This window comes from Rhea pennata, chromosome 3 (assembly GCF_028389875.1).
Source record: "Rhea pennata isolate bPtePen1 chromosome 3, bPtePen1.pri, whole genome shotgun sequence".
NCBI classification, from domain to species: Eukaryota; Metazoa; Chordata; class Aves; order Rheiformes; family Rheidae; genus Rhea; species Rhea pennata.
Genome location: NC_084665.1, coordinates 192,023 through 203,762, shown reverse-complemented (window position 1 = coordinate 203,762; position 11,740 = coordinate 192,023). Strand labels below are relative to the sequence as shown.

General features: G+C 41.8%; 1 protein-coding gene across 1 annotated transcript in view; it reads left to right on the top strand.

Annotated features, from left to right (window-relative positions):
• Positions 1-5,301: 5,301 nt before the first annotated feature.
• The window catches only part of TTBK1 (tau tubulin kinase 1), a 105,781-nt gene continuing 99,342 nt past the window's right edge, over positions 5,302-11,740 (top strand). Inside the window, exon 1 of the mRNA XM_062571312.1 lies at positions 5,302-5,454. Coding sequence (XP_062427296.1) covers positions 5,347-5,454 — 108 coding nt within the window. The 5' untranslated portion in view covers positions 5,302-5,346. The remainder of the gene's footprint in view (positions 5,455-11,740) is intronic.

The following is an 11,740-nucleotide window of genomic DNA, read 5'->3' as shown; positions in this document are numbered from 1 at the left end:
CTTTTTTTTTTTAATATGAAGGGTTTAATTCTTTTATTGGAATTGTTCCTTGGAAGCAGGTGAGATTTGTAAAACCCTGAGGGACACTGAATACCTGCAGTTAATGCTGACGTTGACTGAGCCCCACTTCTGCTGCTCAGTTGTCCTTGGAAATCCCACTGTTTTTCCTGTCTTACTTTTAAGCACTCCCAGTCCTCCTTGCTATGGTCTCCTCTTATTGCCTGCTCCATTAGTTTCATTTCAGCTTAATGCTAGTAAACTTGCTTCTTTGTGGGCTATTTTGAACTGACATACATGGTGACGGGTCGTGCTTAAATTCTATTTACAACTTTTTTATACTCTTCCCATTCAAGTATCAGAAAGGGAGATTTAACTGGTTTCTAGACTGCAACTTGCTGGAGTTACTTCCTCTATTGTTCTTGCAGATAACCAGTTTTGTCTCACCTGATGAAAAGCTGTAGTTTGCATCAGCTTTCTAAAAACACTGTTGGGATCTGCTGTTAAGGGGGTGACACTTCGATCAAGTCAAGAGGGCTTCAGCAGTCTAAGTAAACTTCACTTGTTCTAATTGTTCTAATTTGTAGGCTTCCAGAGGTGAGGATGTGCCCTGAAATAAAGCGGGATATTGCAGTTCTTCAGCAGTGAGATTAAGACACTTAAGAATATCCAGGACCTTTAGTAAGATGGTGAGAGACAGACCACCATAGCTTTGTTCCACTGTTTAAAAAACACCTTGCATCTGAGTTTTCAAATTGATGTTTGCTTGGGTTTGGCTGCATTTTGAGCAATCCTACCACAGTCTATTGGGATTGAAAAACATCTAACATAGGGAACATCATGTACATACATTAGAGATTTCTCTAATTAGATTAAATTAGAGAGGAAAGATTCCAAATAAGTTTTACTTTAAGAATGCTAGGATCCCGTAAAATTGTGTAAGCAATTTTATTGGAAGAATATTTAAAATGCTGCTTACGTGAGAGAGAACTTTAGTTAATTAGGTTGCAGATATGTGATTTTTAATTGATTATTTATTGCTTGATCTTTGACCTTCTTGGAGGGATCAGGGAGATAAATCAATTACTTTCAGAGGAGGGGATATAGAATTAAAAACACAAGTCTGGCCACATTGAGTTATATCACAGGCCCAGTCTCAAAATTGGCCAAGAGTGGATAGGCATGGTAGGACATAATGGAAAGCATATAGCAATGACTCCTCAAAATGTTCTTACCACCTTCACTGATTTATTGCTTGGAGGCTTTCTAAGCTAAAGACGAGATCTTTGTGTGTGAAAGTGCTTGATGATGGATTTTTTTAAATGAATTTGTCAAGACCTTTTTTGAATCCACTTAAGCTGTTAGCGTCTACAGTTCCTGCAACAAGGGGTTTTGCAGCTTAACAAGTTGTTGAATTACCACTTACTTTTGTTTGCTCTGAGTTTGCCTCCCTACAAATAAATGAACAAGGCAGAGATATTTGATACAAGAAAGCTGTGCCAGATTCGTAGTTTGCAAGAGCGGGCCCTGCACTGAAATAATTCTCTTACAGACTTTCCTCCTAAGCTTCTTTGTGTGCCTATCACAGTCATCTCCACAGCTTCTCTGCTGGATTTTTGTGTTAGCTCAGTAATTGCTGCTCCGTTGCATCAGTTTTCTTGCAGGCTGTCTTAAAAACAAAGAGATCACTCTGCCGTATATGACATCTTAGCCTGCTTCAGCATGTGTTTTTTTCTTTTTTTTTTTTTTAAAAAAGCCAAGATTGGATTTATAAAACTTCAATGATTCTCCAGTATGTGCTGGAAGAGACAATGGTATGCAAGAGCTGATTCCACACTTCTCATGCTACGGTTGGTGAAGAGACAGGGTTTGGTCCTGTTGTTTTCATCATTGTTTCTTCCTCACAGACGCTATCATCATGCTTCACATCTTTCTAGGAAGCTTGTTTTCGAGTATCTTGGGCTTGCTCAGCTCTTTGCCCTTCTTGGGAGAAGGGTGCAATCTTTTCCTGTCAGACTGACTTTTTTTCTAGGAAATGTGGTATCTCTAAGTTTTTGTCTTCTCAGTCACTGTCTTCAAGTTACATACATTTATATTGTGCATAAATGTGTCTCTTAAAGCTAGAAGTTGTACAGATATTTCAGAGTTCATCACACCTGGTCATCATGAATCAGGAAGAGCTTTACTGGAGATCAAGAGCACTATAATCCTTCCATCTCTCTTTCAGTCCCTCATTAGCACAGCTTAACATTTAATATGCGGAAATGATGCCTACTCTGTGCTGCATGTTGAGGAAGAGACCATAGTGCCTCTCCTCTCCCACACTGAACCACCTTCATCACCTCACTTCTGTACCTGCACTAGCAAGCAAATTCAGCCCAAAGCAGGGGGCAAGCATCAGACTCAGGTGCTAGTCAAACAGTCTTTAACTTGTATTTTAATGATTTAGATGGAATTAAAATAATGCATAAATGAAAAGTATAATATAGATGTGTTTGGGTTTTTGCCCAAAAGTAACATTCACCCTTTCTTTTGGTGTGTCTCAGTGACATTTCTGAAGATGTTGCTTAGCATGTGTTACATGTTGCTGTGGGTGTAGACAAGCATCAGTGTTGCTCTAGTATCACTGGCCTGAGCAGTAATAGTACTGCCTCAGGAAGCAATTTTTGGTGTGTTACCACTGCTTTGTGCTGCTACTGTGATCTAAAACAGCTTGAAATTTGTCTCAGATTATAACTGAATTGGCTTTTGGTTTGACTACCAAGCAGAGCATATCAGTAAACTTTGTTCTATAAACAAAGTTTATTTTTCTTTTGTTCTTTCTTCTGTATTGCCAAATGGGTGCTATTCTCAGTAGTGCCTAAGGAAAATATTTTCCTTATCAGAATTTTAAATGTGAGAGATGACTCGTTTGTCCCACTGCAATGGAGATTTTGTTCTGTTTCAAAGCTAAGGAAACTTCCTGTGATGACTTCTTTAAATGACAAACATCCTGTCTTTGTACAGAACAGATAAAGGAAAGTGAATTAGAGCACCAGAAAAAGCACTTCTGTGTTGCCCAGCTTTGGACACCAAGTTTCATGCTCTGTCTTTTCTCTAAAATTATTCCTTGGGATTACTTTTCCACCACTAATCACTACACTGAAATCTCATTATGTGGATGCATCAGTAGTACGTACATCGAGTCCAATATTCTTTAGATGTTTTGCTTCAAAGTGGAAATTGGAGCATAACTGATTTTTTTTTCCTGTGAAAAAACTCCCAAACTTCTCTTTCTTTGTTGTTCCTAATAACCCACCTTCTGGATCTTCAGCTGCCTTTGTATCCCCTGCAAACCAGTGCCTGCACTGTGCTATGATTGCCCTCATGGAGTAATGTCTAGCGAAGACTTGTGAGAGTAGGGAGGGTGTCCTTACCTCTGCTCCTGTAAGTGCTAGGGTCTTTCATATTCTCATAGTCTTGAAGTTTTAGGACAGTCTGTGATTAAATGATTTTTCTTTAAAAAACAGAAGAAAAACCTAGCAAATAATTCTGCGTAGTATGTGAATGCCATGATGTGCGACTTAGTAGTAGTTCTGTGGGGAGTGTCTCTCCTGTGCAGTGTGCTGTGTTGTGAGGGCAGGGTGGCTGTACAGCATATGCAAGCTCTCTGGTAGCTTAGGGCTGGTCAGGTCAGCTCTTCTACCAGAGCAAAAAGGAGCCTGGGAATGGCACCAGACTAACTTCATGAATAAGAAGCACATATGTTGTGCTGTCAAACGCAACAAGTACTTTCTCATTGGAGAGCTTTCCAGTTTGCTTACTGCCTTCAGTGTCTGGGCGCTGAAAGAATTGCCACCTTCTGCAGATACCGGACTCTTTCTATGCGAAGTCAGAGCATTTTGAAGCATCTTTTCTTCTGAAATGTCTTTAAGATTCAGTTTCTTCTTCTCTCTGTTACCATTTTCATTGTACTCTAGCAGAAGTTGGGGTATGTGAACATTTCTATGCAGCCCTCTTATAGTGTTAGTCTGCTGCTGGCTTGGTCCAGGGTAGTTATCCTCTGGTTTTAGAATGAGGTCTTCTTTTGAGATGTTAGTCTTGTTTTTTTGTTTGATCATCCTTTGTATATCTTGCACTTTATGACATATTTCTATCTACTGCTTCCTTGTGCATCGTACATGCTGGCTGCTTTTTATCCTTCCTTTTCAGTCGTTTTATTGTTAGGAAGTGGCCTCTTTTCTTTTCTCTCTATTTTATCTCATAATTTTCTGGTGATTTTTCTTTTTTGGCATGAAGAAGTGTAATGATTGAATGACTGGCTCTAGTCTTTTTTTCTAATGTGGTCTGTACGTTTTTAACCTGATTTTAACTTTGCAGTTAGAGCACTGCAGTGACAATCATTTTTAGGAAGGAAAATACGGAATATTCTTGGGAAAGGATGACAGAACTGGCAAGAAAACTTAATAAAAGATTTATTAAGTCTGGACTATTTCCAAGACCAAAAAGTATCTTATAGGAAGAGACAAAATGCCTGAGGAAGATCTTTTATCAGTCCTGTTTCAATTCATTTGCTTCCAGGGAAGTGGAGTTCTGTAGAAGAATTAAATCAAAACATTCAAACCCAAATTAAGTTCAGAATAGGCTATCTTGAACTCCCTATAAAGACAAGGGATGAGATGGAATACAAACATCATAGGAATAAGGTATCTTTCTGTATTTTAACATGATAATTTTAGCAGTATGTGTTACAAGAAGGACTAATCTGCGTGTGGCTGAAGCCTCTTCTAACCATCCCCTTCTTTTTTGCTTGGCTGTTCCTTACAGTGGTAGTAACTGACTCTCCGAAGGCCGTTCTACTCTATCCAGATGCTTTTAGGCTTATTGAATGCAGTACCGGGCAAACCTGTCTGATTTGTGTTGGATGTCATCCAGTGAAAACCATAAAAACTGCCAATGCAGCAGCTGCTCTGTTAAAGCAAGACCTTTTTGCCTGGTGCAATTACAGCTCTTGCAGCATAATTTGGCGTTAGATTCTCTTTGACATGTTGGCTGTGAGTCCCAAGAGCACTGGACTCCTGCATGGTATAGCCAGTAATTTGTCACCCTTTCAGTTTTTGCTGCTGACTTGAAGCATGGTTGTGTTTGCCAAGTCTGTGCATGGAGTGAGCTCAGGGGTTTGCGAGGTGAGTTTGCCTTCTTTCCTAAGAGACTGTTTCTGATTAAGTCATGAGCAAGACCTGTGAAGATGTAGTGTGCGCTTCTTTCATCACCTGCACTAATTTTGTGATTCCTTCCTCTCTCCCCGTTTTTCCACAGATAAATGGCTCATTTAAATTGGGAGCTACTAAAATACTCTCTGGGTGGCAAATGCAGTGCCTAGCAGCAGTCATCAAGGACGAACCAAACATGAGTGGAGGAGGGGAACAGGTCGACATCCTGCCGGCCAATTATGTGGTCAAAGATCGATGGAAAGTGGTGAGTAGCTCTAGCTTTGTGCTTCCTTTGGTGCTCTAAACAGATTTCCTGCTCCTGTAGTAATACAGAAACTTGTCTGTTTAACCCTGGGCTCCAGCAAACAGCTGTGGAGAGATCTGGTTTAACATACTAGTCAGATAGTGCAAGAAGATAGTCAATATTGCTTTAGTGTTTTTTAGACGGTGTGGTATTTTTAGAAGACTCAACCAGCCAGGGCTTTTTAGGTAGGATTAAACGGTTGCAGCTGACTGAGTCATCTTTTAGTAAGAAACTTGAATTTAAAGCTGCTACTGCAAAGAGTATTAGAGGTATGCCTTTAAATAAGTTATATTAAAATAAGTTTAAAGCAAATGTTCAAGGTTGTAACATTAGTCACTCCAAAAGTTAGAAATTCTGTAATTTAGGTTGTTGATACAACTTCTATGTAAATTTATTATGATAAAATTTACATTTACATTTATAATTTTAAAATTATATCACTATATGTTAAGAGTTTTAGTTCTTTATGGGACAACTGCCTCATTCAGTATGCAAGCTGGATAGGATCCTTCAATTAGTAACCATTTCGTCCTTTATGTATTCATTGTGTGGCTGAAGGTCTCACAATCCATTTAAATTCATAGCATGAGTTTGCCATTTAAAATCATTTTTTGTGTTATTCATTGCTGTAGTATCTATGTCAGAAATACTAATGATTTTTTAACTGATACTTTTACCAGGTAATGTAAGAGAGAATGATCAAATTTCTTTTACAGGTAGGGTCTCAAATTAGTTAGATATTTTATTTTATATTATTTTTTGGATTTAATATTTATGACCAAAGCAGAACTCCACTAGACTGCCTGTGTGTCTAGCATGCTTAGCACTTCCATAGTTTGGACCTGACCCTTTTGGGTCGGGCATGTAGCAGATGAGGAGCATGAGATTAGTGACTGCTTGCGAGCAGCTAGGGTTCAACTGCTTGACCAAAATCATGTAGGAACACTGTGGTAGAGACATGGGGAGAATCTGATCCTCTAGACATGTGTTTCATTGCCACCAGATTTGTTCAAAAGATGTGGTTCCCCTTATGTATAAGGTTTCCTATTTATTCATTAAGTGAGGTTCTCTAGGAAGGGAGGAAAATGGCATTATACTGCCACTTCAGTTAAAGCCACCAGAATATAATGTATAATAGGATCACATTAAGTTTATGGTGTAAGTTTTGTATAAGCTTTTCTAAGCATTAGTGTTTTCTGATTTTTGGCTTAGCTTTTAAAGAATTAAAAAAAAATGTCTGTGCCATTTTGTCTTTGATTTGGATATCGCTGTGCCATTTTGTCTTTCTTTAATTTGGATTACTAGCAGTGCCTGAATCATTAAACTTGCAGCACAGACCTCTTCTAATTGAACTGCCAGTGATTTGTAGTAGTAGCGGTAGGTCATGTCTCTCTGCTGGCTAGCTGTGGTACCGCTGCCCTATGAGTTTTGCAGTGGGCTGTGAACAGCAGAGGACTAAAGAGATTCAGAACTTTAAACACTTCAATTCCAGGTTGTGGGTAGGATTATTTTCAATAGCCCACTTCAGACGGTGTATCATCCTTTCCCTTGACTTACCATGTGCCTTTATCTCTTTGATGTTTCTGGGCAGTCCACTTTGCTCTGTTCTTGTTCCTCCCCCATTGCTTGCCTCTCTTTGTCATAGTATTTTGCTCCTGCTTTCTCCGTAGCCTTCACTTTTCTGCCTGGCTTATCCTTTCTTTAAATATTTTTTATTTCCAGCCTATTTATATTTAAGAATTCAAATTGCTCCTCTTTCTCCATGCTTCCTGAGAGCAGATGGAGAATCTCTATTTTCTCTGCAATTGGACACCAAACTGAGACCTCCTGGAAGCTGTCTGGAGCAATTTCAGGGAAGTCTTGCTGCGCTCCTCTGCAGGGCTAGACCACATATACTTGGGAGGATAATATGTGTGCAGTTTAACTGACATACAGGACTTGAAATATCCTTTGTGCTAATGGACTTCTAAAATCCTGCTTCCAACTTTTAGCTGGTTCTCCCTGGGCACAAACTAAGATTTTTCTCACACCTACAATTTGGTCAGATTGGTACATGTTCCTTACGAAGCTGAAGTTGGACAGATTCCTGCTGTCAAGCCATGGCTTCAGATGCATGGATTCAGATACTACCAGCCACCCTGGCAAAGAGACCCGGAAAGGAGGGAGAGAGTGTTAATCTGTATTAGTGTTAATTGCTATAGTGCACGTGCTTGTAACTGTGCCACTGTGCAGCTTCTCACATTCTTCCCCATCCCTTTGTATCCTAGTTAGATTTGGCCTGTACCTGTTCATACTGTTCATCAAGCTTGAAGTTTCTCCTCCACAGGCAGGAGTGCTAAAGCTTCTCTATTAAATGATGGGAGTAATACTTTTAACATAGAAAGTGTTAAGCTGCTAGAAGCTCTACCCATTAACCCTCCCCCCATCGGAAGTACAGAGATGTGTAGCTATTTTGCTAGCACTAACCGACTCTTAACTGGAAAAATAGCCTTTTACATTTTCTAATGTTGGTTCACAGCAGTCTTCACTACTGCAGTGAGGTCCTCAAATATTACTGCTACCCCCACCCCCAGAGGCCCTGAGAAATTACAAGGGCGTAAATAGTGAGGAGGGATTCTGATTCCCAATTGTGCTTATAACATTTAGCTTTATGCTAGCTGAATTGTGTGTTGAGAGCCATTACTGCAAGGTCACTTCTGTGCCCTGAAAAATGCCCACCCTTTGGGCAGGCTTTCTGGGCTGCCCCCTTGCTGTGTTAGTATCAATGTTGGTGCAGCCATGAAGCAGTCAAAACTGGGAACTGAGCAGGGTTGAAAGAATCTGGCAGTGTTATTAAAATACTTCTGCTGGCCAAAGAAAGCGGATAGTTAAGGAGCACTGCTCCTTTCAACTATCACTCGCTCCTACAAGCGAGCACAGAATTGTGGTATCGGTATTAGCAGAGCATCTGTCACTTTTTACTTTGTCATAGACCTTTTTGAATCTAACCCACAGCATGCAAGTGGGACAGGCTGAGCTTTGCTGCCATTTACAGGTCCTGCTCAAGCAGGTGTTTGGCATATTTAGATGAAGCTGGGGCTAGGCTGCCAAAGGGCTTTTTGTGTAATTTGTTCTCCCATTGTAACTGTCTCTGGCTGGGCTGGGCATCCTTGACAACCTTGTGGTTCTTAGGCCTGGCATGCTTCCAGCGTAGAGGCGATTTCTAATTTTAGATCAGTTTAATGTATTCCTTAGGCTCCTTTCTTCGTGTCCTTCCATATGCTGACTGACAGAGTTTTAACAAATGAAGATGTTAGTTATCTGCATTTAGCCTGGTGACAGTTCAGTTTTCTGTTGCTCCCTGAGTGTGTGAAGTCTGGCTGACTGACAGCAGTGAGGGGGGGTTTTTTGTTTTGTTTTATTTTTTTAGAATGGCATGGACTGGGAGTGTTAATGCTTTTTATCAAAGTTCTCAGACCTGAAGGAATAGTCTTTTGAGCCTCATTCTTGCAAATGTTTTTGATGGTTTGACCAGATGAAATTTGGATGGTGTTGGAACCATGCCACTTTTTGAGAGTCCCCAGGGATGACTTCATATATATCTACTCTGAATGATGTGGACTTCTTTATTCAGGGGAGAGAATGAAGTCAGACATAAGTTGTACTTGCATTGAACTATATATAGCTACTAATGCTGAATGGATAGCACTCTCTATCTCTCCTGATCTCTCTGTATTGGGGGTTTGGATTTGTTAGCGAGACAAAGTTGGCAGCTCCTGCACTGCACTTAAATACAAGTGGTGGCTTTTGCCCTCAGGTAAATAGTGTGTCAGGAGCAGGTTCTCGTTCCTTCCAAATGACTGAAGTTCTTGAACTAAAGTTCTAATTACACTTGTCCCTGTCTTGTTTATATTAGACACCTTACTAGAAGTCCCACAAAGTCTTGTGGACTCTTTCTTAGCCTTGTCTTGATTGCAAAGGGCATTTATGGTTCCAAGAGGACACCTGGGACAAGGGAGGTACTTTGTCAGTCTTGGGGCCTGTTGTGGTCTCTCTTTACTCTGTGCAGAACTGCTCTGAGTGTGCTTGCCAGGTCTTCAATTAACTAGAGTTTGACTAGTTTACTACTTCTTGTTAGGCTTCTCAGTTCATGCGTGTTTTATATTAGTTGTTCCTTGAGTGGAGTGGACAATGAGAGTCTAGTGTAAGTAGGTCCACTCTTCCTTAGCTTCTGTGAAGTTAGATGAGGTCTAGTAGCCATTTGTGGATGAACTAGCCCATTGAGTTGGGCTGCAGGAGTTGCAGACTTCACTATATAAGCGTTCCTATAGCCAGTCCCAGTATTTGCTCTTTGATATTGCCAGCATTTGAAGCCTGACAACAATAGCTTTGATTCTGGCTGATTCACTTGTAGGTCATTGGCTCTCAGTTTGGTCCTTCACTCTGGATTCACGGCACATGTTCTGGTTCCAGACCTTGCTACCAGGCATGGGAATGCCTTGGATGGCAGACTGTATGTTTAGAGCAGCTGTGTCTTTTACACTTGCTGAGTAAAAGATTTAATTTGTAACAGAGGGTTATTTTGGTGGGGATTGGCTTTGTTTTTTTGAACCATCTCTGAGTGGAACAGTGCAATTTCCATTTTCCTGTTGGAGTTACATTTTGTCTTCTAGAGTAGCATTTTTTTCCTTGGGGGATCTAAGCTCTGGAATCTTGTGCTGCAAGAACCAAATTATTTCCAGGATATTTGTGCAAACTAGAGGCTTCAAAGGAAGCTGGCCGTATCTTGCATAACTGACGATATATCTGGAGGGGCTTCAGATAGTGGCTTCCCTCATCAGGACATGGTTGTTTTTTCACACTGCCAGCTGGAAGTCCTGAAGGACAGTTCAGTTTGCAGAGTTCCCAGAGCCCCACACAAAGAAATCGAGTGACTTTTTTGGTAATTCTGTGCTCCAAGGGACTGATGTGGCCATCTAGGAGAAAGCGGGAGAAGAACTGCAATGAGTTGTGTGGTGGTGTGGCTACTGGTGAGATACTGAAAGGACAGAAAGGACTGAAAGCACATCTGAGAGGCAGATTAATTTTAGTTGCCTACATGTGAGTGGAAATAGATACCTGTACTTGATTAGATGGAGATATTCACCTGACTCTATGGACTGTAATAGAAATCTGGATCCCCAGCTTGTATTTAGTAGGATGACTCCTGATGGTGATGTAGGTCTGTATCTCAATCTTAGCAGGTTATGGACAGATGGAAAATGAGGCACACGCAGAATCACACAGAATCGTTAAGATTGGACAGGACCTCTGGAAATCATCTAGTCCAACCTCCCTGCTCAAGCGGGGTCACCCAGAGCACGGCAGACACGATTGCATCCAGGCAGGCTTTGAATATCTCCAGAGAAGGAGACTCCACAACCTCTCTGGGCAACCTCTTCCAGTGCTCCATCACTCTCATGTTCAGGCAGAACTTTCTGTGCTTCAGTTTTTGCCCATTGCCTCTTGTCCTGTCACATGGGACAACTGAAAAGAGTTTGTCCCCATCCCCTTGACATCCTCCCTTCAGGTACTTATACACATTGATAAGATCCCCCCTCAGTCTTCTCTTCCCCAGGCTAAAGAGGCCCAGCTCTCGCAGCCATTCCTCAGAGGGCAGGTGCTCCAGCCGTCTGATCATCTTTGTAGCCCTACGCTGCCCTCTCTCCAGTAGCTCCATGTCTCTCTTGTACTGGGGAGCCCAGAACTGGACACAGTACTCGAGAGGAGGCCTCCGCAGGGGTCAGTAGAGGGGCAGGATCACCTCCCTTCACCTGCTGGCAACACTCTTCCTAATGCACCCCAGGATACCATTGGCCTTCCTGGCCACAGGGCACATTGCTGGCTTATGGTCAACTTGTCAGCCACCAGCACTCCCAGGTCTTTCTCTGCAGAGCTGCTCTTCACAAGGTCAGCCCCCAGCTTGTACTGGTGCCTAGGGTTATTTTTCCCTAGATGCAGGACCCGGCACTTGCCCTTGTTGGAGCTCAGGAGGTTCCTCTCTGCCCAACTCTCCAGCCTCCCCAGGTCTCTCTGAATGGCAGCACAGCCCTCGTGTCTCAGCCACTCCTCCCAGCTTGGTATCGTCAGCAAACTTGCAGAGGAGGCACTCTGTCCCCTCATCCAGGTCATTGATGAAGAAGTTGAACAGGACGGGACCCAGTCCCCAGTCTTGAGCCCTGGGGAACTCCACTAGCCACAGGCCTCCAACTAGACTCCACGCCACTGA